At 42.6% G+C, this 26986-nt stretch overlaps 1 protein-coding gene across 2 annotated transcripts; it reads right to left on the bottom strand.

Moving 5' to 3' along the window:
* Positions 1–80: 80 nt before the first annotated feature.
* On the bottom strand, positions 81–18279 carry LDHB (lactate dehydrogenase B). Of its 2 annotated transcripts, none has more exons than XM_006127655.5 (8): positions 18156–18279; positions 13107–13238; positions 6367–6484; positions 5856–6029; positions 4010–4183; positions 2594–2711; positions 989–1112; positions 81–441 (listed from the first exon to the last, which is right to left on the bottom strand). In XM_006127655.5, the coding sequence occupies exons 2-8, from the start codon at positions 13230–13232 to the stop codon at positions 274–276; spliced, it is 1002 nt and encodes a 333-aa protein (XP_006127717.1). In that variant the 5' UTR covers positions 13233–13238; positions 18156–18279; the 3' UTR covers positions 81–273. The 2 variants fall into 2 exon arrangements, with proteins under 2 accessions (XP_006127717.1, XP_075754586.1); XM_075898471.2 differs by lacking the exon at positions 18156–18279 and adding an exon at positions 17897–18142.
* Positions 18280–26986: the final 8707 nt, after the last annotated feature.

Below are 26986 nucleotides of genomic sequence, written 5' to 3'. Positions count from 1 at the left end.
AAAGCAACATTGGAGAAAGTTTCCACGCATAGCTGGAAAATCATAACCACTGGAAGTGAGGACTCTATAGGAGAATAAAGCATGTTCAAAAGTTATTTTATTTGTTCGTAAGGTCTGTGCATTACAACAAGCAAATGTTTAGTTGCTATAGACAAAAGCTCATTGTACTTTTGGAAGAACAAAATATTAGCTCCAGAGATGGAGAGTAACTAGAAAGCCCACATATACACGTACACTGCAGTTGTTTTACCGCTGGAAGTTAACATTTATAGATTACAGATCCTTGAGATCTTTCTGGATGCTCCACAGAGTATCCGCACTCTTCCGGAGTTGAGCCACCTCCTCATCTTTCAGCTTTTGGTTGATTACACTTGTCAATCCAGAGGCACTTAATACACAAGGAAGGCTCAAGAAGACTTCATTTTCAATGCCATACATGCCCTGTCACAAACAGAGAACACTAAAAATCAATATCTGCTTTCAGTTACATTGGTGAAAACCCATTTACCTCACAGTTATTTTGGAATTGTACTCATGTGACCAATTATAGAATCTGCTTTTAGGCTGCATATATATCTGATCAGAAAAGCTTACATAAAATGATTGGCATTCCTGAGATTGGCTTTGGGATGAAAGGAGCAACATTTTAACAAGGGCTCACAACCTCTGCTCTGTCACAGGACCTAGAGAGGTGCAGGCTGTTAAATTTAGATCCTCTCCCAGACAACCTCTGCCATTAAGATCCTATGGAGTCAACCCTCGCCCCTCCCCCTTCCTCCTGGAATTTTAGAGATATTTTCCCTTCAGGGAAAATACTCCCTCAGATTCAGCTGCACTCCACCAGAGACATATCTAGCCTACAAATTAAATTTTGCATTGAGTAAAAGGTAATAAATTGTTTTCAAAATTCCCCAAATTCAGTGGACTCCATGTTTATATAACATACATACCAAAATAAACAACAACTGCTGACTGAACAGTTTCTTACCTTTACCATGGTTGACACTGGGTGAACTCGGCACAGATTTTTCAGCATAGACTCGATTAGATCAGCAACACTTAAGCCAATGGCCCAGTTAGTGTATCCTTTAAGTTTTATCACTTCATAGGCACTAAGAGAAAGTTGCAAGTGACACAGTTATATATTAAGGTGGCTCTCAAGACATTTTCTAGATACAACATCAATTTTGAGGTAACATGAAGCACTGCAAAACATTTAGTTACATAACTTAATATTCTTATTCAATAATATTTTAGCATTGGGAGATAAAAGTGTAGTTTGCAGCATAATATTTTCAATATGTAAACTCAGTTATACTAGTGCTAGATATTACACTGCACATAGTCTAATAAAGATATGAGGGTACAACTTTGTGATAAGCAGAGAATATAAAACGAACAGATGTGATTAGCCAGAGTCTAATAATGATAAGAGGGTACAACTTTGTGATATGCAGAGAATATAAAACAAACAAATGTGATTAGCCAGATTCTTTACTCAGTGGAACCACTGCAGCAGAAAAGTGAAAGGACACTGTCTAGATAAGAAATGTAACCCCCAATCCCCACAGACTCCTAACACCATACACTGACTATGCACATAATAAATACACCAATATTTAGTACATGTGGGACCTTCCTGGTCTGACACCTTTGGGACCTGACTGGTCCCAGAAGAGGGATGTTGCAGGGCTAGGGGAGGGCATTTCTGGCTCCCCTGCTGCTGACCCTACACCCTGCCCTGCTGCACCACCAGGCTTCCCAGCTGGGTTGGGCACCGGGCTTCCCACACTCCCCCCTCTGCAGTCCAGCCTGCACTGTCCTTCCCAGCTCTCCTCCCTCCCAGATGAGCAGCACACCGTCTGCTCCCCCCTGCATAGCACTGGGTTCCTGTGTCTCCCTCCTCTTCCATCCACACTTCCCCGCAGCACACCTGGACTCTCTGATCCTACAACATCCATGGTACTGCCAGACCACAGATGTTGCCAGATCAGAGAGTTCTGGTTTAATAGTGGTACAACCTGTACTTTTAACCCTGGCCTTTTTGGACACTTTACAAAAAGCAAAAACAAGAAACCAAACCATTATCCTCATCTTATAAATGGGGCAAATGAATCAGAGAAGGGATAAGTGACTTGCCCAACCTTATATAGGAAGTCAAGGAAAAAGCCTGACACAGAATCCATTTTTTCTGCTCTTCCCACAGGACCATTCTGTGTCTCTATAAATGCCAATACTCTGATCCTGATCTTGCAAATTCTGTATTAGTTTTTATTCATATGGTGAGCTGTCATTTATGTCAATGGGGCTAATCCCGTGAATAAGGACTATTCATATGAGGAAACATATGCTGGATGTGGCCCTGTAGGAGCTGGGAATCTATACAGATGTTGCCCTGGTTTAACTGAAGGTGTAGTGTTAAACCAATGTATTTAAAACCAGTGTAACTTTGTGTTTAGATCAGGACTTACATTTGTAAATGCAAACACCAAAAGGAATGTGCAATCAAGATCTACTGAAAGTGATGAAAGTGGAAAAACGTGCTGTAGCCACTTGTAAGAGCACACGCCACCTTATTATCCATTCACTGTACCTGTCAACCACCATTTTGTGAACTTCCTTCCAATTTTCGCTGTCTTTGTCAGTACCCATAGCTGGGTTAAGCTCCTGGAGAGAAACACCTGCCACATTCACTCCACTCCAAACAGCCACTGTAATATATGTCCAAGAGAGCATGTAAGTTTTAATTGTGATTACAATGTCTCCTCACGCCCTCCACTTTGTTCAGGTTTTGGCCTTTTATTTGGTAGGCAATGTAACAGCTCTGATGGTTTTGTATCTGTTATTATTTCACTATATTGAATTCCAAGAGCTCTGGTAGGTGAGATGGGTGAATGCTATAAAATGATTAGCATCATTTCAGTCAATATTTTAATTACAAAACTCTGCCTTATTAACAAACAACTTAATTAACAACTTACTCTTAGTATTTATTTTGGGCTGAAATCTGGAAAACAGTTTATAATCCTAAGAAATGGATATTTGCCCCACCTTTAACTGACCAACTTCCAAAAAGATATCTAATTTAGATTTTGCTTTGGGACACATTGGCAAGACAACACAGAAATTAGTGCTTGCTAAACCACAGAGGTACTGGGGTCTGCCTCCATAAATCTCTCATACACCCTCTTGAACACAGAGAGTGCAACACATCTATCTACATAGAGGGTCCATGCGAGCCCCAGAATGGCAATTCCCTCATGTAGCACAAACTTCAGTGGCAAGGGAGAACTTATCCTCTGATCCATTAAGGTCCAGGGAATGCTGATAAACAGAGGGGAGGGAGAAAAAGAAAGCAGCCCTACAAAAAAGCAGTTAAGTATTATCACAAAATATGTGCATATAATCAATCACATTCTACTCCTGCTTATGGAACTGCACGGGGGAGAGGAATGGGGGGCGTAAAACCAGAGGTGGCTCTTCTGTTTATGATGAACTGTTCTGTTCATGCCCACTGGAGCATCTGGCATTGGCCACTGTTAGCAGACAGGGCACTGGGCTGCATGGACCTTTGGTCTGACCCAGTATGTCCATTCTGATGAGAATTATACACCAAAAAAACTGTATTTGACTTAAATCAGTTATTAGTGAGCTATAATTTTAAATAAACCACCATAGAAGAATACGAGTTGAGGAGTGGATATGACAGTAAAAAACCAAAACAACTGTTCAATTATTGGAGAAATTAGACCCGGTACTCTTTTCCCCCCACCCCTCCAAGAACACAGCTGAAGAAGCATCAGCATAAGCTAGCTCTTTGAGAATTTCCCATTACTTTCAAGGCTTCAGCTATTTTACCTAGGACAATGTAGCACTTTAAAGACTAACAAGATGGTTTATTAGATGATGAGCTTTCGTGGGCCAGACTGGCCCAGACTAACACGGCTACATTTCTATCGCTATTTTACCTGTTTCTCTCATTCAAAAAGGCATCAGAAAATCTCCTTACCACTAGAATCACCATGTTCTCCTAAGATCCAGCCATGGCAGCTGGTGGGGTGGATGCCAAGTTTTTCAGCCATCAGATGGCGAAATCTAGCTGAATCTAGATTGCAACCACTTCCAATAACACGATGTTTGGGCAGCCCACTCAGCTTCCATGTGACATAGGTCAATATATCCACTGGGAAAGAGAAAAAAACGGAGCTGATTAATTTGGCCGCATATTTACTTAAATTATATCTTAATGTGTGAGACTGGGTAGCCTCTTACAAGTCAGAGGAACAAGAGTGTGCAACTTGCACAAAGTATCTTGGCCCTAAATTGACAGGAGGCTAGGGTGGCAGGCAGGGCCACGGAACACATGGGGAGGGAGTACACAGGCAAGCAGGAGGGGCCAGGAGACGCACGGGGGGTAAATGTGTTGAGACCCCACCCACCCGAAGCCCTGGCAGAGAAGGGTGCCTGCTGGCCCACTAGGAGGATTTAAGGACTGGCACTGGCTTTAAGGTAAATTGTGTTTGAGATCCCGGGTTTAACTACATATTTTGTATCCTAATTTTACTCAAATGTTTCTATTCTAACTTTTCTTCCCCAGTTGACCTCAGTAAAAGCTAAGCTGAGCTGTGTGCAGAACAGAAATACAGGCTGTTTGAACTTTGTACAGGTTGAACCTCTCTAGCATGGCATCCTGGAGACTGGACCAGTGCTGAACCAAAGAATTTGGTAGACCACGGGAAGTCAATATTTTCTAGCAGGGTTACTAACATTTCCACTGCTGACTGGGCTCTTAGAAGACATTTAGGCGTAAATTAGAGCTAAATCACAGCACAAAACACCAGGACTGGTGGCTGTAAACACACTTTATGGGACCACCAGAAACTTGGCCACACCTATGATAAGCGGACCTTTGGCTAACTAAAATCATGCCAAACCATGGAAGTTTATTGGACCAGAGAGTGCCAGACTAGAGAGGTTCAACCTGTACTCAATGCACAAACTTTTCCTACAACCCTATTGAAGGAATTTTATAAATTTTACATCTGAGTATTGTTTTTGTGATCAGTCAATGTTGTTATTACATTCTCAAGCTGGATTTGTCATTCAGACAGATAACCCTATATTTGCATCTGGATGCTTAGGTGCCCATCAGAACTATACTCAAATAAGTTCTCTTAAGGGTGAGTCAACACAGCACCCTGACCTCAAAATAAGCTATGCAATTTGTGCTACGCAAATTGCATAGCTTATTTCGAGTCTATTTCAAAATAGCTTATTTCATAATTTGGTGCTGTGTAGATAGTGCCAAATTTTGAAATTACTCGCTATTCCAAAATGCCCCTTAACCCTCATGGAATGAGAGTTACCAGGTCATCAGAATAAGCCACCCGTTATTTTGAAATCTATTTTGAAATAATGGGCTGCTTCAATAGACGTGGAATAGCTATTTCAGGATACTTTCAGTATCCCGAAATAGCTCCACGGTGTAGACATACCTCAAATGAATTATTTAACTTGCACTTCCTTGCACGTTCATCGGATTCTGAACCACGCTGCTTAAACTACTAGTGGTTTTTAAGTCAATATAGGTAAAGCTTTGAAACAATATAAATGTCAAACAGGATTTGCAAACACAGTTCAAAGTCCTGCATACACAAATAAAATGTAAATCATGTTGGCATTTCAGCATTAGCAGTCGTCACCCTAGAACTCTCTGTACAGAAGATGCACACATTTTTACATTCTTCCTACTGTAAGTAACTAGGCAGAATTTATAATCTGTTTAACCATAAATATAAAGGCCAGTTCTACAAAAATCATGAATTCTGCTTTGTCAATTAAAAACACGGTTTTACCTGGGTTGGAAACCACAAGTATGGTGCAATTTGGACTATACTTCATAATTTGAGGAATAATAAATTTGAAGACATTCACATTCCTCTGGACCAGGTTCAGGCGACTCTCCCCTTCTTGCTGGCGAACTCCGGCAGTTACTACCACAATCTTAGAATTAGCAGTGACAGCATAATCTAACAGAGGAGAGAGGGGAGGAATACAGAACACAGTAGAATAAAGTCAGTATCAAGAGCAACGTGCAACTATAGGGGAGAGCTGAGGTATTCTAAATAGCTCCACATGTGTGAATAAAATACCTTGGCTAGAATGAAAAATGGTCAGTTTCAATAGGCCCACACAATTTCTTGAGAGATGGTGCTATTGACTGAAATTCACTACACACAGAAAGGTCACAGTGTTGGTTAGGGATGGGAAAAGGTAGAGATATAGATTTTGACAAATCAAAGTGGTTCCAATTGTAGTTGAACACACTTCATTTGTTTGTTTAAAAAAGCAAGATCCCAAGTTTACCTTTGTCTGCCACAATCTTATGAGTTTGGAGGAACAAGCTTCCATGCTGTAGATCCATCATTTCTCCTTTTAGTTTGTCTTCCAAAACATCAACCAGAGCAAGCTCATCACAAAGACCCTGTACAGGGAATGGAAAGAATGCAATACTAACATCATACAAAGAGTCCACAATACATTATTTTACTGTTTTTCAAAGCTATGTTCCAGTTAAATATCATTACATTTTATATGGAGCTTTATAAGGGTATATTAATATAGTAGGTTGCTCAGGGGTATGTTTTTTCACATTCAAGCAATATAAATTGGCCAGTGTAAGTGGGAGTATAGCTTAGTTATTTACTTAGGGAAAAAATGCGGAACTTTCTGAATTACATTATATATTATACCCAAGCAAAACAGTATTTCTAATATTTGCCCCAGATTTTTGATGGAAAACTTACACTGCTATCAGTTACCTCAAATTAACAGTCAGTGGCAGAATATAACTTAATAAAAGCTTTTAATCAGGACCTTCCTTAATTCTCCCTACCTGGACAGCTAAAACAGTGTCAATTTGTTAAATTTAAGTTCAGCCACTATTGATTGTTGTCCAGCAGGGGAAGATTTTTCTGATAGTGTCAAAGTTCTCCAAACCCCAAACTTTCTGAGATTTAGGAGGGTTAATAGACATTTTCTGCACCGGTGACTAAAATAAGATATTTTTAGGATTTAATCGCACTGACAGGGACACTTATTTGTAGCTGTGGTGGTTTGTTTTTGTTTATTTTTTAGAAGAAACTCTGGCATCTCATATATAGCTTGTCATGCCAATAAAGCACACTGAATCTTAGTGCAGGACTTCTCTCTACTATGGATGTAAAATCCCAGTTAACCAATTGGGAGGAGGGAGGGGAGGCATGGAGCCACTGGGCTGACGCAGCAACCCTCTCCACTAACAGGGCTTGAGCAACCCCTGCAACTGTGGTGCCAAAGGTGCCCCATAGGCAGGGGTTGCTCCGGCATCTGGACTGGAGCAGCCCCTATGTCCATGGTGCCTGCTTCCTCACTCCCCACGGTTAACCTTAACCTCTCTACTACCCCCTTATATGCCTAAATCCATTTGAAAATGGACATCTAAGTCAGGTAGGTGCTTCTGAAAATTTTACCCTCAAGCAAACATCTCTGTTCTGTTTGCTCCTCTATACAAGTCATAATAGGTCCCTGTGTCACATAATTAGATTTGTTTGGTTAGTGTCTGCAAAGTGCCTTGAAAACAGAAAGACTTTAAGAAAATAATTCATGACACTATCTACATTTTTAAAAGGCATCTCAAATCAGTAAAGTAGCTTATGTAATATGCACTTAAATGTAAAAGAACATATTTTAAAGCCACGTTAGTTACAAATCAATTTTTCTTATTGCACTCAGAACAACTTCTTTCCATGATCAATATCACTAACTGTTGAAGGAAGATTCTAAGGACTTGTACTTAAATCTTGATTTTAAAAATCATTTGCAAGGCCAGATTCTGATCAATTATATGAACATAATCAAGAATAATTCCACTGAAGTTAGTTGATTACATAGGTGTAAAACTGATAAGTGAGTGAAATCAGAATATTTTTAAAGATGTAAGACAATTAGATACTTGATCTTGTGATCTTTATTGATCAAAGTAGGCCCAATTAAGTAAGGAGACAAATTGTGCTCTCGAGAAACTAGAACATATGTGGAATAGCTCCAATGGCTTTGTTAGATTAGAATATACCAGTCACCAGTGTCAGAGAGAAGTTTGGCTCAATAGAACCACTCACATGAATAAAGCCTAAGATAAGACAGAGATACAGCTTAAATGGTTTTACAAAAAGATATGGTTCATCTGTAAAGCTGTGGCAAAAGTTTTTCAAGTTCTTCTGAAAGAGTACAGAGATCTCAATGACTTTTTATTGCTAAATAGAAGCAGAGGTGGAAAAAACACAACCCCTTTCAAGAATAAAATTAACACCACTCGTGTATATTAAAATGAAATGTTATACAAGAAAAACTTCTACTTCAGAGTTCCATTCAACAGTGTCATGTGGATGGCAATGAATTTGATACAACTAAAAAGAATAAAAAACTCATGAATTTTAATGTATTTGAAATATTGGAAAAGTGCAAAATTTAGGCTACGGTTTCATGCAGAGGTGGGGAAACCTTCTACTGGGAGTCCACTGACACAAAACAACAACAAAAACCAGTCAAAAGCCACAAATAGCTTTCCAGGGGAGCACAGTGGCTCTGGGCTTCCTCGACACTCCAGGCAGACATCAAATATTCATGGTATGGAAGTGGGGCTGCAGACTGGAGCTAAGGAGCTTGGTGTCTGAGAGTGGGCTCATGGCTGGGCATGGGGGATAGGGGAAGGTTAGCGTGCAGGAGGGAGTTCTAACCTTGTGCAGAGTTTTGGGGTAAGCGTTATGAGAGGAGGTGCGGGGATAGAGCTAGTGCCAGGGTTTCAGGTGTGGGAGGGTACTGACTCTGCTCAGTGCAGCTTACTTGAGGCAGCTGTCAGTTGGCAACACAGTGAGGCAGACTCCCACTCTGGCTTGATCCCGTTCTGCCCCTGGAAGCTGCCACAGGAGGCACTGGCATGCTTCCCACAGACACCACCCTGCCCCTGCAGCTCCCATTGGCCACTGTTCCCAGCCAATGAGAGCTGCAGGGCAGCACACATGGCCTCTGAGCTTCCCTGTTCCCTACCTGATCATCCATCGGCATCCCTGCACCTAGGGGCCACAGGGAGCCAGTGTAGCTTCCCCTTGCAATAGGGCAAGCCAACACTCACAGTTCCAGTCCAGTGGAGGGGCGAAAGAGGGGGAAGCATTTTCCAGCCTATGGCAAGGATCATAGGCTGGATTAAATTAAGCAGGGGCTAAATGAAAAGCTGCATTTAACAATGCTTTTACTGAGTCCAACAATCTAACAGTTCAAAAGCAAGGCGCAATTATCAAGATGGCTCAACACCCACGAACAGTTTGTTACAAACATGTTTTTAAATTCCTACTGAAATTTCTTAAGGAAAAGATGTCAGATTTGAGCAGAGATGCTGGAGGTGGCCATCTTGATGTAAAGTGATGCCATCTGTGCCACTAAGAGTAGAAGCCCAGTAAAAAGGACTTAATCCATTCAGCTATAAACTCGCTTACAATTTGTAAGGCCCAATTTCTACCACACTGTGATTCCTAGAGCAGAATTTGAATCTGTTAAGAGCTCTTCTTATGACTATAAACTAGTATGCATCCTGAGGTTAACAGTCCCTTCCATTGCCTTCTCATTCTGCCAGTTTTACAGATACCATAGCTTTTCCAGCAAGAATGGTGCTGAATTCAGACGGAGAAAGGCAATCACAATGTGTTTGTGAGTTTAAAAAAAAACCCACCACACCCTGAGGCTATTCCATCATGAGTTAATGATTTGGCATGACTTTTCATACATTCATGTGATCTAACCAATTTTCTATAGCTATTCCTGATTACATACTATTTAAAAGCACCATGCCAGAAAGTGAATTTTCTTAGTTTTTTAAAGTTAAATTAATAAATTGGATCAGTATTTTCCTCCTAAACTCTGTTTTATTATATGAAAATGATAAATCTATTATCACAAAAGTCACTGCATTTAGTTTATATACTGTTAGAGGGCCTTTCTTTAAATTACTCCAAAACTAAAGTAAATGATTTTAGTTCAAGAGGGAGGTTGGGTAAATGGAAGATTGATGGGCAATATATTCAACAAATTAGCTCTTTTGCTTATCTGGGTATCTTGTTCTGTGAAAATGGATGGTGGGATAAATATATTCATGTAACAAAAAAGAAGGCCTCCAATTTGATGCAAGCTGTTACTTTACCTCAATGAGTCCCTGTGTAACTTAATTGCACTGTCCTGGCCTTTAAACTGTTTAAGGCTGTGTGCCAGGGATGAAATGACCCCACAGGATGTGCCAGGGATGGAATGACCCCACAGGACTAGAAGTGATCCAAATAAATGCTGCCAACTTTGCAGACTGGATAGGCCAGAAACCACCACTACCGCAAATGATGTCCAGTTGGAAAAGTTGATAACCCTATCCAAAACTTTTTAGAAAGCTTCTTGATCCCCTAAATAATGTCCCAGATGCTCTTCTTAAGAGTCCAGATAGGCATGAATTCTATTTTGTCCAAACTGCAATACTGAAATATGTATTTTTGGCTTTGAAATCATAATATACACACCAATAGCAGTTTTCAATTCTATACTCAAAAGGAAGAGAGTGCATTAGGGCTTTTTCATGTAAACTGCCTTGGTTAGAACATATTCAAAATTATTTGCCTTCTCTAGTACTTTCAGTATTGGAAATGATCAGATTTAAATTTAAACGTGTGAAATCCCTAATCAAATTGAGATTAGAGGATACTAATAAACACGGCAGTTGTTTCCATTACAAAGGTGTCACCTTGGTTTCCCCTTGTTAAAAAGGCTCATGGGCATTCCAGATATTTACACAATTTGTTCAAAACCAAGAAGGGCTTTTAGAGATCTCCATTTTCAATCTATGCAGACAGTTTACTTAGAAGGTAGATTTACTGGCATTGAGAGATGCACCCATCTTAGTCCACGTGGGTGTAAACAGGTAGAAGATTTACCCAATTATTTATTATATTGTAATTTGTATTGCCATTGGAGGTCAAAATGTTTTTCCACGTTTTGTTCCAGATGCATTTTTCTACCACCTCTCAGAAAAAATAATTATATATTAGGAACTGGTAATGTATCTGTGATCCAAGCTGTTACTATAATTGTGTGGACAGCTGCTAAAATAAGGAAATGGAAACTGACATGGTGATTTATATGCTTTAATTGACTTATGTACTTTATCATTTGTATTTGTTATTTAAAATTCTCGATTTTAAATTTGACTATAGTATATTATAATTTGGTGCACTGTCCTTTTGGCTAGATCAGTTAATTATTAACCTCTCAAGTTAACTCTGTGTCCCTTGCATACATTCTGAAGGTTTAATGATATGTGCCCTGCTTTGATTCTGATCCAGAGTAAGCTATTTTATGCAGATATGGCCTACAGAGAGAAATTTGCAGAATCAGGTTCTTCAGGTCACATATTTAAACGTATTTAGAGGGATTTTCAAAAGTGCCTAAGCATGTCTTCGTTAAGAACCTAGACTTTCAAAATCTGACCCTCAATAAGTAAGACCCTGATTCAGAAAATGACTTAAGCATATACTTAAATCTATCCCTACTGACTTCCAAAGGGACTTGAGCACATTTAAATTCTTTCCTACAACGGACTTTAAAGCCAACTTAATCTAAAGATCTAGATGCTTTAAGTTGCAGATGGGCATCTAGTGAGATTTTCAAAGTATTATAGGCACCTAACTCCCACTGAAATCAGTATTTTGGTAAATTCCACTGAATGTCTACCTTTATCGTTAAATGCCAAGTTACCTTTTAAAAAAATTGACCTTTAGTTTCCAGTTGATTTTTCAAATACAAACAAAGTCAGAAAAAAGGAAACAGCTGATTACAAACTTTTGCTCCCTAAAAGCAAAAGAGGTAGGATTCTGAGGTCCCTCTTGATTTTTTAGTCAGCCCTTACATAGGCAAATATCTGTCAGATTCAATGGGAGATCTGCATGAACACGGGCAACATGAAACCAGAATCATAATCTGAATATTTGGGAGTTCATTTTTAGCTATTTTTAAAATTCTACAGTAAAAGTTGTACAACTAGGCAATACAGGCTTAATCTAAAGCCTAACATCAATGGGAGTCTTTTCATTTGAGCCTTGAATCAGGCCCTGGATGAAAAAAAAATGTGGTAAGTTGAGTGTGTATAATTTTTATGTTCACCCCACATGTCACAGTTATCTCTGGCTTGTCTCCATTTAAGTTCTTTCCCCACTCCAATGACCCTGCTATCAAGTAGTGGACTCTAGACTCATTTCCCCAAAGGCTGGAATGCTGGAACAATCAATGGCAACAGAAAGTTTGTCAAGGGGTTTCAGACCTATTGTACAAAAAACCAACCTGGTGGCCTGCAATGTAAGCAGCTTTAGAAAAGGACAATCAGACATTTTTCTGAACATGAGACAACTAAAAGAGTCAGAGAGGAGAGAACCGGGAACAAACACAATGGGCTCGTCTACACTGGCCCCTTTTCCGGAAGGGGCATGTAAATTTCACGTATCGTAGTAGGGAAATCCGCGGGGGATTTAAATATCCCCCGCGGCATTTAAATAAAAATGTCCGCCGCTTTTTTCCGGCTTTTAAAAAAGCCGGAAAAGAGCGTCTACACTGGCCCCGATCCTCCGGAAAAAGCGCCTTTGAAGTAGGAATAAGAGCCTCCGGAAAAGGGCGCTTTTTCCGGAGGATCGGGGCCAGTGTAGACGCTCTTTTCCGGCTTTTTTAAAAGCCGGAAAAAAGCGGCGGACATTTTTATTTAAATGCCGCGGGGGATATTTAAATCCCCCGCGGATTTCCCTACTACGACTCATGAAATTTACATGCCCCTTCCGGAAAAGGGGCCAGTTTAGACGTAGCCAATGAGAAGATGAGTCTCACATGAAGCAAGGGTGTTACATGGTCATATAGGAGGAATGTACAGAATTAAGCATATCACTCTCACTTTAATCTATCTCCATTTTCACACAAAGTCGTCCCCCAGATTCTGTAGCACATTAAAATTATGATTACTTTATTATCATGTTGCTCTTGAACTGTACCTTTCCAAGAATGCTGATGGCACAGGCCATTCCAACTTGGCCAACTCCCACGACAGTGATCTTATTATTAGGGGTGGTAGATCCTGCTACAATTGGGGTAATCAGCTTCTCTTGTAAAGTGGCCATTGTATTCTGCAAGATAGAAACACAAAATCCTGTAGATTATAAACTCAATCACATTTCCCACACGCTTCATATTAAAAAAGGAAAGATAGCTATTTAGCCTCCAATGCTGAAATTTGCAGATATGTATTTTTACACGGCACTTCTATCTCAAAGTTACAGAGGTAAATCATTTATATAACACACTAAACAGACACATGAGCATCATTGGCATTCACTGTCCAGTTTCATACAATTCTATTCTATGCACCTAAAATTTCATTTGGATACAATGTACTTTTTCCTCTCTAGATGGACTATTGCTGTGAAGAGGTAGACAGCTGCTTTGTGATAGTTGTATTTCAGGATTGGGTTAAGGGATACTTTGTAAATCCTTTGAAACCTTCTGGAAGGAAGGCTTTTGAATAAATACAGTGTCACTTGCTTAAACGGGTCCCCACTGCTCCTTTCATTCCATATACATGGTGGCTGCGTCTATATTGGCATGATTTTCCGGAAATGCTTTTAACGGAAAACTTTTCCGTTAAAAGCATTTTCGGAACAGAGCGTCTAGATTGGCACGGATGCTTTTCCGCAAAAGCACTTTTTGCAGAAAAGCATCTCTGCCAATCTAGACGTGCTTTTCCGCAAAAAAGCCCCGATTGCCATTTTCGTGATCGGGGCTTTTTTTGCAGAAAACAAATCTGAGCTGTTTTGTTCGCAAAAGCTTTGCACAAAAGGGACTTTTGCCTGAACGGGCGCAGAATAGTATTTCTGCAAGAAGCACTGATTTCCTACAGTAGGAAGTCAGTGCTTTTGCGGAAATTCAAGCGGCCAGTGTAGATAGCTGGCAAGTTTTTCTGGAAAAAGGGCTGATTTTCTGGAAAAACTGGCCAGTCTAGACACAGCCGGTGAGTCTTTTTTCGCTTTTGTGGCTTTATGTTAATATTCTAATTCATTTATGTATAATAAACTATGCTAGCACTTTGCTAACATGGCATTTATTTTTATTTGGCTTTTGAAACCACGTTTGCTCAACCCGTAAGATACCAATACTAAGCCTTGTCTTTACCTTTTGATTCTCTCCCTTCCTATGTTTTGGGGATATGGGCACACACACCAATATTCATTTGCAAACAGTGACCCTTGTCCTACAAGCTGCTTCATGAGGGCTGACTCCTGTCTGTGCATGAAAAGCTCTAGTGATGACAACGGGGGACTGGAGCCAGAATTTGTAACTGCTAGTTGAGTAAGTAGGTATCTATGTGATTTGTATGCATCAGTCTGTGCCAATCAATGTAAGCAAATCAAAATTGCAATTGCCCAAAAGATTTTGGGACCCCAAAATCAGTAGTTGTTTTGGAAAATGTGTCCCAATGATGAGAGTATCTCTTGATCCACATGCAAGAGAAGGACAAAATCTTAATACAGTCAAGAACTCCTGCATTACTTCTTCATCTGTAGAATGTGTAAGGTACAATGTTCAAGAAAGCATTTCTTAGGGAAGTGGTTCTCAAACCATGGGTCATTTTAATGGAGTCACCTGAGGTGGCTAAGAGTTGCTGGAGCCCCGGGCCAAAGCTCAAGCCAAAGCCCCACCATCCATGGCTAAAGTCCAACCCTGGACAGCAGGGCTAGGTTATAGGCCCCTTGCTTGGGACTGAAGCTCTTGGGCTTTGTCTCCCCACCCCCATCTGTCCCTCTTGGGGCAATGGGGCTCAGGCTTCAGTCCCACCTCTGGGACCATATCAGTAATTTTTGTTGTCAAAAGGGGGAGAGGGTCACAATTAAATGCAGTTTGAGAAGGCATATTAGGAATCAGGGGGAGGGGGGAAGGGAATAAAACCAAAGATAGTCATTACACATTTTTCATGTCTTGCAGAAATTGAAAGGTGTGCACTGAATGAGTCAGAGGATTACTGGAAGAAAAAGGAGTTTCTGTGGGTAAGGCATCTGAAGGCTGCCCTGGAGAAATACATTCTATACATGCCTCTGACACCCAGCTTCAGTGTGATGCTGGGCAAATTGCTTAAACTAACATTTTCACAGGTAGTCACTAAATGCATGTTCCTCATTTTCTGCACTCCCAACATGAAACACATGGTCCCAGATTTACAGAAGCACTGAATACTCAGAACTGCACATAAACTTGATAGGTGTTTTGAACATACTAAGTCCAATAAAAATACCAAATATGCTAGAAAAAATCAGGCCCTGTGTGTCTTAATATGGACACCCAGTTAGTGGGAATTTTTGACAATTTTGGCCTTAAGTGATCTGAGCTGGACTATCCCAGCTGCAAAATGGGGGAGGAGAAGAGGGAACATCACCAGTAAATCTCACTGGTTGCTATGAAGATTAAGTAACCAGTGTTTGTTGAATATACCTACTTGATGGTGAGCACACCACAGAAATGCCTAGCAGAAAATTAAGGATGCTGTGCTGAGTGTCAGATTTGGATGGAAGGCAGCTACCTGGGGCCTGTGGCCACACGATACATAAAAATAAGGTGAACCACGAGACAGCTACTCAGTCCTTGAAAGAGGCCAGGGGCAAAATAGCATGTGATCATGTAAGTAAAGGCGGCATCATAAAACATAGGAGCAAGGCAGCTGGATTAAGTTAATATTTATTTCAAGTTTTCATATCCCCTACTCATAACTCCGGTCATCTGAAGAACTGGGCTGTGCCCATGAAAGCTCATGATACCATCTACAGGTTTTGTTAGTTTATAAAGTGCTACCAGACCATTTGTTGGATTAAAGTTGGTCAATCTTAATTTTGTTCTTGCCTAATTTTACCAAACAGCATAAACTTAAAAAACAACAAATAGTTTGGTAGCTCTTTATAGACTAACAAAACACGTAGATGGTATCATGAGCTTTTGTGGGCTCAGCCCACTTCTTCAGATGACCGGAGTGTTTTTAAGTTTATCCTGTACAGACGAACTCTGCTACCCCTTGAAGCTTTGCCAAAGAAGTTGGGGTTTGGCCTTTTCTGTTCCCTAAAAAGGCAAGCTCTGCCGACTCAGAAAGGCCCTAGAGCAGGGGTTCCCAACCTGGGGTCCGTGTACCTCCAGGGGGTACGAGAAGCTTGTCACGGGTGTACGGGGAATCGTTGGTAAATAACTAGCTTATCCCAATTGAAATATTCCAAAAGTAGTAGTGTTAGGGTACGTCTAGACTACATGCCTCTGTCGCCAGAGGCATGTAGATTAGGGTACCCGACAGAGTAAAATGAAGCGGCGATTTAAATAATCGCCGCTTCATTTAAATTTACATGGCTGCCGCTTTGAGCCGACAAACAGCTGATCAGCTGTTTGTCGGCTCAGCACGATAGTCTGGACGCTCCCCTGCCGACATCAAAGGGAGCTGTCGACAACCCAGGTATGCCTCATCAGCTGTTTGTCGGCTCAAAGCGGCAGCCATGTAAATTTAAATGAAGCGGCGATTATTTAAATCACCGCTTCATTTTACTCTGTCGGGTAGCCTAATCTACATGCCTCTGGCGACAGAGGCATGTAGTCTAGACGTACCCTTAGTGAAAAAAGTTGTGGATTCTAGAGTCTAGACTTTATTTCCTTTCATATTGAATAGGGGATACGGGATGGTTTACTAAAAGCCAAAGGGGTAAGGGGACGAAAAAGTTTGGGAACCCCTGCCCTAGAGCCCAAATTATAATTATCCACTGCCTGGCGGAGGGGGAGGCGGCAGCAGCGAGCTGGGGGCCACAGGTGTGCCAGCGGCTGGGTCAGTGGAGGAGGAGACAGACAGCCGCGCTGGGCCAGCAGTGACTCAGAGCAGGGTTTGCTCCGCGCCTGGCAAGCAGCCGGCCCGTGTGGCTACAGGGTGACCCCCCCCCCCCCCCCCCCCCACCTCCCGCGCGCGCCTGCTCTGCGGGGGACGAGCCCGGCTCTCAGCCCCGCCCCCCGGCTGGCACCTCGAACGCTAAGCGCCTCCGGGCCCTGCGCGCGCAGCCTCCCGTCCCGCTTCTCTCCCCCCCCCCCCAAGTCCCCCGAGTGCGCCCTCTGCGGGGAGAGACGGGCCGCAGCCGCCCGGGCGGCTCAAGGACACGCGGCTGGTCCCCAAGCCAGGCCTGCCTCAGCACGTGCAGCGCACCCCCAGTGCCCTCTGCGCACGCCCCGCGGAGCTTTAAGGAGCGGGGCTCCCTTCTCCGGCCCCCCAGCCACAAGCGGGGGGAGTTGTTTTCTATGCCCTGCCCATCTCCCCGGGATGGAGACGCTGCCACGCGATCAGGAAAGCGGCCTCCATCCCTGCTGGGGGCAAGGGGGGAGGAGGAGGATCTGCGCCCTTCCTGAAGTGCTGCTCAATGTTAACCGGGCCTTGTGCAATGGGTGGGGGGGGGGGGCTCACCCCTCTGCCCTTTAAATAGCCGCAGCGCTGCGATGGGATGGAGAGATCCCACACCCCGCCCGCCCCAAAAGTGGGATCCCATCCTGCTGCCGTCCCAACCAAGCGGGCCTGGGGCTACAGAGGGGCAGGGGACGGATAGTCCAGCAATGCAGAGGCAGAGAAGTGAAGAGGAGGAGGAAGTGCTGTGCCCTCCCTAGAGGCCCACATCGCAGCCCGGCCCTACGAAAAAGAAGGGGGGGGGGAGTTCGCGCTTTCTATGAAAGCGCCCCACTCTCTCAAGCAAGGACCAGCGCAGTCCCGCAGCGCGGTACCCACCTGTGTGGGGATGGACGGCGCAGGAGGAAGGAAGGAAGGAGCCGGGCGCAGCAGCAGCAGCCTGTCGTGCGGAGCTCAGACAATGTCAGACCCGGCTGCGAGGGAAGAAAGAGGCGGATCCTGCCCAGCGGCTCGGCGGCGTCTCCTCGGGTTACGCTATTGTGATTGGAAACCCGAGCGCTGCCCGCCCCACAGCCTCACGCAATCCCCTTCAAGGACACAGGCCCACGTCTCGGCCAGCCCTCCTTGAGTCACTTACAGGAAGGGGCTACCCGCAGGGCTCCACAGCGGGGCTTTCTTAAGCAGCTAGGACTGGCCAGTACTTTGCCGCTTGGAGCCAAACCTCTCTGCCCTTCAGCTGCATGAATGAGTCTTTATAAACTCAGTCCCCACCTATTAGAGTTGAAACCAACTTGTATGACCCCAAACCTCCCCTCCCCCCGCCCCCGCTCGTTTATGGCTTAACCTTAAACAAGCCGTTTTTAAAAAGCCTCCTTCACTTGTGACCAATAACTTCAGAGGTAGCAAGGAACTGTTAACAGCAACAGAGCATGGCTGCACAAGCCAGCCACTGGCAGGGTCCCCATCTTTGCAACATCAGTGCCTCAAGTACTAGTGGTACAGGTCACAGCTGTGTGAGATGGAAGTATTACTACCCCGATTTTACTGAGGATGGTGTGTGTGTGGGGGGGGGTACAGACTAAGTAAGCAATTTGCTCAAGGTCACCCAGAATGGCTGTGGCAGAAGTGGAAAGAATTCTACGAAGTCACAAACCTGTGTCTCATTCGTCATCAGTTACTATTTGTATTCCTTCTGGTAGTGCCTAGGGATCCCACCTGAGATGTGGGTCCGGTTGTACTAAGCATGGTACAACCTTCCAGAGACAGTGCATGCCCTATCCAGATACTTCTTATGACCTCCATCACATAATGTCTGATTACCTCAAAAGTAATTATTGAATTTCTTCTCATGGCATGCTCGTGAAGTATTAGCCCTATTTTCAAAGGGGGGGGGGTCTTAGGTTAAATTACTTGCCTAAATTTACACAGGATGGCTCTGGCAAGAAATTTAACTACTGCAGTGCCTAAGATCTAAGATCATCCCATGCTTCTCCTTCTGCAACTGTTTAGCTTGCCTATGCCTGCACCTCTGTTTCTGACATGTTTTGGCAAGTATATGTTTACAGCTGTGGCCCTACCACTGTATCAGAAGCATGTGTTAATTTTTGTTGTGTATATTTGTCCAATTTGCGATATAAGATCCTCGAGCAGGGAATCCAATCACCCTCTCTGTCTTCTTGTAAATAATTAAACATATCAATAGCTCTCATTGAATAATAAACTAGTAAATCACTTGTAAAATGAGATGCCTTAGCTGTGAGTTATATTTTTGTTCCCACATAAAAACAAATGTAGGTGTATTATTTATACATATATAAACATTTACATTATTTCCCAAATACTATTTTCTCAGTGGATTTGCTTCTCCTTTCTGTGATTGAGAAGAGGAAGGGAGGGAGGACACCAGACCTAATGTACATTGCTGGCTCCTCTACAGGACTGGAGAGACTTGATTTCTATTCAGGCATAACTACTTGTGAGTGATCACTGAGTAAGGGCTTCCAAGCTTCTCCCCCTCTTAAACAAGACACCGGAGTAAAAGTAGATGAATTTAAACCTTCTTTTAAATATGGTGCTTGGCACAGCAAAAAATTCCAAGGAGCATTAGAAAACCCTTGTGCCTGTCCAGGTGGTGTAGTGTGTGGTGGTTTGGATGAAAAATATAATAAGACCATTCAGTATTCAGTCCCTGGACTGCTGTATCTGGTTTTCTGAAATAAAGCTGTGATTGAGTTTCATCGGGCAAAGAATGATGGTGGGAAGGGCAGTGAAATTCCAGGCAAGGAAAAGGATGATTTAGATGGGCACAAGTGAGACATGAATAACTGAACTTTAAGGAAATTGGATATAAAAAGGAACAAGCAAGAGGAGAGATCAAACCAAGGTGGCTCGCTCGTGCACATCAAGTTTCTGTATTTCTATTGTCACCCTATGAATTTTCATCATTAAATTGTAAATTCTTTGGACTGGAGTCTTTTTCTTATTCTAAGCACAGCATTCACCAGAATTAAAACAATATTATTTAAACAGAAGAGTAACTTGTCTTATGCCAACCATTAGCAAGACCTTAATAATTTTAGAGGTGACAAAGATTTATTATTTGACATTTATTATATAGATACTTGGTTAGAGATAAGATGCCTCATTGTGCTTGGCTCTATACATATATCTAGAACAGACAGTCCAGGCCCTCAAGAACTTATAAATGTGATGATGGTGGGGGATGGGGGAGGGGAACAGAATCAGAGAAAGAAGAGTACTATCTGAATTTTTTACAGATGGGGGGAACTTAGGCACAGACAAGACCATGGATGGGGGGAGAGGGAGGCAAAGAGGGTCACTGCCCCAGGGCTCAGAGATTCAAAGGGACCCAGAGTTCCTGGCCAGCGGCAGTGGCCAGAACCCCAGACCCCTTTGAATTGCCACTGGAGTGCTACGCAGATGATGGGAGTGGGAGGGCACTGCAGTCTGGATAGCGTTAAGAGCTGACTGCCCTTGGCCTTTGCCCCTTCCCAGAGCATGCCCTACCATGTTCATTCCCATTTCCTCTTCCATCCCCTCTGAACAGCTGATTGCAGCAGGTGGGAAGTGCTGAGAAGGAGGTGGAAAAGCTGATCTGTGGGGCCCACCAGTGAGTGGGTAGTGCTGGCAGAACAGGGAGGAGCTGATGAAGGTAGGGACTGTACTTTTTTTCTGTGGGTGCTCCAGCCCCAGAGCATCCTCACAGTCAATGCTTATGTGATCATGTGGATCAGAGTTTTGGTGCAGATAGGTCTGTACCTCAAAGTTTGGGTTCAAAGTGTGCAGTCATTAAAGAAAAGTGAAAGGAAAATGTAGCAGGTCCAGGGGTTGCAATCCTCTTGCAAGATATAAGCCTATCTGATAGCTCTGGCTTATTATTTTTTTAAGAAAAAACGGTAGCGATTAAACAAAAAAGCAGAGAGACACGTGAAGCGATATGCAGCACTGTGTTTACATTACACACACAGCCTTTATTTATCTTTAGTATTTATGACCATGACAAACTACCATATTGATGAGTGACTGACAATATAAATCATATATTAAATAATATAGACGTAGTTTTTCACTAGGGCACATATACCCAGCAGGGCAAAAGTCAAATTAAGCTACGCAACTTCAGCTACGTCAATTGCATAGCTGAAGTCAAAATAGCTTAATTTGGCTTTTGGCGCTGTCTACACAGCAGGAAGTCGAAGGGAGGACACTCTTCCTTCAACTTCCCTTACTCCTTGTGGAATGAGGATTACAGGAGTTGGAGTAAGAAGTCCTCCAGCTTGACATTATTTCGAAATAATGACATGTACTGTAGATGCGCATTTGTTATTTCAAAATAACGTCAGTTATTCTGAAATAACGTTGATGTGTAGACAAATCCTAAGTGCTTTCCAAAAAGAAAACTTCAGTGAAGGAAGGAATTATTGTTCCCATGCAACAAGTGAATAAATGTAGATTTGTTCAAAGTTACACAGTGAATCAAGTTAGAACCAGGATTTCTGATTTCCAGGTCCCTGGCCTACCTAGCAAGTGGATGCTTTTCTTGCAAGCCTTCTTTACTTATCCTGGTTGGAAGCACTGATAAAGCCCTAAGGGACAGTATGATAACAAACCAAGATTCATACCTTTAATAGTGCAGTTGGATTTTACAGTATTGCCCTGCCATGATGGCCAGAGTGCTAGACGGTAGAGAATCTTCTAAGGCATTCCCAGTCACCAATGGCGTCAAACAGGGCTGTGCACTTGCACCTACACTGTTCAGCCTCATGTTTACTGCTATGCTGAATGATGCCTTCCAGGACAGTGTGCCGGAATCAGCCTTAAGTACAGAGTGGTCGGGAATCTTTTCAACCTGAGGAGACTTCAGGCTATCGCCAAAGTGAAAGAGACTGTTCTGAGAGACTTCTTGTTTGCTGACGATTGCGCCTTGTATGCTGGCTCTGAAGCAGAGATGCAAATTAGTGTGGACAAGTTCTGCACAGCTTGTGACAACTTTGGACTCACCATTAACAGCAGAAAGACCGAAGTCATGTATCAGCCTGTCCCTTATGCACCGTACACAGAATCCACAATCACAATCACAGGGCAGATGCTACAGGCAGTGGACCAGTTTACCTACCTTGGCAGCACTCTTTCCCATGCAGCTAACATTGACATAGAAGTCACATGAAGAACAGTGAAGGCAAGTTGTGCTTTTGGTAGACTGAGCCCCACTGTATGGGAACATCGAGGAATCAGCTGAGCAACAAAACTGAAGGTCTACAGAGCCGTGGTACTCACCACCCTCCTGTATGCCTGTGAAACATGGACTGTGTATCAGAGGCATGCAAGACAGCTTAATCACTTCCACATGACTTGTCTTCGCAGAATATTACGCATCAGATGGCAAGACAAAATACCAGACACTGAGGTTCTCTCTCGAGCAAGGTTACCGTCAGTCTACACTCTGCTGATGAGTGCACAGACTAGATGGGCAGGTCATATCATTCGTATGCCGGACGAACGTAAACCTAAGCAGCTCCTTTTTGGGGAGCTCTCTACTGGTAAACGCTCACGTGGTGGACAGAGGAAATGTTACAAAGACACACTCAAGGCCTCCCTGAAGTCGTTTGGAATTGATACAACCATCTGGGAATCGCTGGCACACAACCGCCCTGCCTGGCGCAGTCTCATCCACAAGGGATGCCAAGTTCTCGAAACAAGGCGCATCTCTGAAGCACAACACAAGCGCATGCTGTGCAAGTCCAATGCTACCAGCGCAACGATTGCAATGCCTACACGTCTGCCCAACATGTTCCAGGACATTTGGTGCCCGAATTGGCTTGATAAGTCATCTTCGGACACACTGTATCCAATCTCAAAGGACTTAGTGGTGTTGAGGTCTTCATTGACCACGATGGACGAACAACAATTGCCCTGTGGGATTATTTTCAGTCCTTCAGATGTTCACAAAATACATGACCTCTTGCCAGTGCAGGATTTGCAATGTTTTGTGATGTTGAAATACTAGATGTTGAAAACAATCACTCTGAACACTCAAATTTCTACCTCCATTGATGCACATGAATTAGGCTTATGTTTAAAATAGCTTTCATGTTCAAAAACAAAATGAAAGGCACAGGTCAGTAAAACCAGAAGTCATTGCCCTCGGATAAAAGTCAGGCTGCTTACGTGACATTAGTTCAGGACTCTCTCTTTGCAGTTCCCAATGGACAAGAGATAACCTCATAAAAACATCACCATGGTTTGCATTACAGGGCAATTCAGCAGCCTCAGATTGGTGAGCAAAGCCTGCTGTGGCTAAACAAAGTACTCCTTTCTCCAGCATTGTCAAATCAGCACATTTCAAGTGCAGACAAAAATTCAGTGAGAGTTAAAAATTGTGTGTGACTGGTCATCATACATATAGATAATTATTTTTATTTGTAGAGTTTAAGTCCTATATGATAAGTAGGATTTTTCTTCTCCGAACATATTTTTGCAAGCTCTACTTATCGCTTCACATGTCTCACTGCTTTTTTATTTTTGGTCACTACATTTTTTTCTGAAAAAAATAATAAGCCAGAGCTATCAGATAGGCTTATATCTTGCAAGAGGATTGCAACTGTAGGAATCTTAGTTACCCTGAGATTTTTGGATGGATCTGTTCTTCAGCATGTACATGATAAAGCTGTACTGCTATCTCTAGATAACCAGAACATAAATGCAATTCCCTGTGATTTTTTTGCACAGATGTATTTAAACTGATGCAAATCCCTAGTCTAGATTTGTTGGATTATTGTAGAAAGTAACTTGCACTAGTGCAATTTACCTTGATGCCAGTCATTTGTTAATATGTATTTTACTGCAGTGTGCTTATACTACAGCGGGGGTGAGAAACCTTTTTTGGGTCGGGGCCATTGACCCGCAGAAAAATTAGTCAGGGGCTGCATACAAGTGAGAAGCAAAAAACAACAACAAAAACTGCTCACTGATGTAGCCCCTGACTGAGAAGAACAACACTCCCCACATTTCCTTTGGACATCAGAGCCTAGGCGGTAGCCAGGTAGTAGCTTCTGTGTGCTCCAACCCCACAGTGGTGGGAGGGTTGGAATGCCAGTACAGGCTCCCAAATGCTGGGGGGGGGGGGAGCCCTGAGCCACAGGGGCCGCATCCGGCCCCCAGGCCTGAGGTTCCCCACCCCTGCATTACAGCTACATCAGTGTACTGGTTCATCTCCCTTTCTTACAGCATTGGCGAGGGCCCACTGTTTAAAGGTTGTGGAGAAAAAAGGAAGCAGATGTCCCAAAACCACAGTCATTCTGGCTCTAAGGAAGTGTAATGCAAAGATTTTTGCTGCTAATGATAGTCTCCTTTGTTTCTTCCCTTACTGTTTTATACCTAAGAATTTGCATACAAATGGGGTGCTCTGTTGACATTCTCATAAAGATGGAACCAACCAGTTATTTGTGGTCACATCTAGCCTTTGTCTGGCAATTAGTTCAGCAAACCCACCAATAGCAAACAATCTCAGTCTAAACATGGCAAAAATTCAAAACATTTTTCAGAAACCACTTGGCTTAAACATACAAAGCCATATTAAGTTAAACCAGGGGTGGGGAACCTAAAGCTGGCTTGCCTGGATCCAGCCCCTGAGCCTTAGCCTCCCCCCCAATACTGGGGAGCCCATGATGGCGTCCAGCCCCCCTGCCACCCAACTGTGGGGCTAGAGCACACACAATCTACTAAACTGGGTCCCTTAGGCTCTGGTGTGCAAGGGGAATGTGGGGAGTATCTTTCTCCTTCTTAGTGTCTTTGCTTCTCACTTGTATACAGCCCCAGATGGATTTTTCTGTAGGTCAGTGGTCCCTGATCCAAAAATGTTCCTATTCCTGAGTTAAATCATTTTCACAACTGTCTGAGTACATCTACATGGCCTGTCTGGGATCCAATTCAACTGTTCTTTATGATGCATGTAGTAACTGGAGAGGGATACTAAAGTGCCCAGATTCTTGATATAGCTTACACTAATCTATTTCTGAAAAAGACATTCCCTGCCCCTTTTCCACTCCCTTCTAAATAGATGGTTTTAAATTTAAATGATTGTACATTAAAAGAGTACATATCCAAAGACATGTAGGGCTGTATTTATTTTAATGTTCAGTAAATACATACCTCCATGAGTACACTGAAACTCAGTTCAGGACTTTTCTCTACTAGGGATGTAAAATCCTAGTTTACTGATTAAATGGGTGGGGGTGGGGGTGAATGGGGACACTGGGCTGGAGACAGGGACTGCACCTGCCAGTCTTGAGCATTCCCTGCCTGTGGCGGCCCAGGTATTTCTGAGGGATTTTGTAGCAGATTTTCTACCAGGACTAAAGTAATTAAAATTTAGTTTGACACAGCTATGGTGCTCTTGTGTGTGAAAAAGTTATGCCTGAGAAGAGCACCAAAGCTTAGCTATGCTGCCAGTGGCCTAGTACTTTTGCTCAGGTTGTAGGTGAAGTTTCTAAAGTGATGAAAAAACCTGTCTGTCATCGTGATCTGCTTCTGCACTATGGGGCAATAGTAGACTAGCTATGCCACCATAGCTATGCCATTATAGTCTCCATAGTGTACAAAAGCCCCAAGACTGTAGGGTTCCCATTGTGTATGGTATGGTTACCTGGCATAGCCAATCAACACACGTCCAGATAGCCACAGATTCTAGCTGAGGTTTCCAATCATCGCTTTGAAATAGATCACTGCTACTGGGGAGCAAGGAGTGTCTTGCAATCTGCATTTCATAAAGAAATCCTTAGTTCAGTTACAAGTGAGCTTCATGTAGTCTGGTTTCCAGTATCTGGGGGAATTTGACGCTAACAGTTACAATAAGTCAAATCCTAGATCACTGACAAAGCAAAGTACAGTGGCCAGGATTCACTTCAGGGTCTGTTGTTGCATAAAACCTACAGGAGAATCCTAGCATCAGAAAATCAGTTGGGGGAAGTTGTCTTGACAGAAAGTGATCTTCTCCTTCACCAGAGGGCCTAAAGGAATAATCACATACTTAAAGTCTATGGTCTTGGCCTCAAAAGAGGGTCTGGGCAGGATAGCTGGAGGCAGGGCTGGATTAAGACATGCGGAGGCTCTAAGATAGATCAAGTTTAAGAATTCCCATAGTATTACCAAATAAATGTGTTATTCTAACAGAAAGGACAATGAAAATAGAAATAATAAAGTTTTATATTTGCACCTATACCAGTACATAGATGAGGATGCAACTAAAAACTAATAATTTTGTTTGTATTTAGAGCCCTTCATAATCTGAGACCCTAAACTGTAGTTTACTTATCTTGTGCATAAATCCAGCACTAGCTGTAGGATGCATTGAATGAAAAAAAAACATGAGCAGCTTTTCCCGGAGAAAAACCTATAGAATAACACAGTTACTGCCACGCAGCAGCAATGCATTATTTTTGCCTTTGTGTCAGGGTGGGTATTGCTAGACCCCATACGTCAAGAGACAGATACATTTAGCTCAACATGATCCCTCTAGAACACTTTCTGCATTATCTTTATTTAAACATAAATACAAAAAATATTTTTAAATGCAGAAAATAAAACTCTTTTCCTTTAAAAATGTACTTGGTGGAACATAAAGAAGAAAACCTCCCAATAAATCCAGAGTGCCTGTTAACTCCGGTACCCCATGCATAGGCAGACTGTTTTACAGAAAATAAGTGAAAGGGAAGACATTGCACTCAAAGTGAATGGGGTTACATTTTGCAACAATTGTGCCAGAGTTCACTATGCAAAAGGTTATTTGAGTCACTGATAGATATGTTTTGAATGTCCACTCTGATCTTTGGACAGATCAGCCCCACGCTGTTCCATTTCTTTAACTTTGATGTCACTTTGTTTTAGAATTAGTAATTCATTTTGTCCATTTTAGAACTTAGGGAGCAAAACATCTAATTGGCTAAATAC

The sequence above is a fragment of the Pelodiscus sinensis genome, chromosome 1, assembly GCF_052426305.1.
Source record: "Pelodiscus sinensis isolate ZL-2025 chromosome 1, ASM5242630v1, whole genome shotgun sequence".
Taxonomy (NCBI): Eukaryota; Metazoa; Chordata; order Testudines; family Trionychidae; genus Pelodiscus; species Pelodiscus sinensis.
The sequence above is the reverse complement of the archived record's forward strand: the minus strand, read 5'-3'. Positions and strand labels throughout refer to the sequence as shown.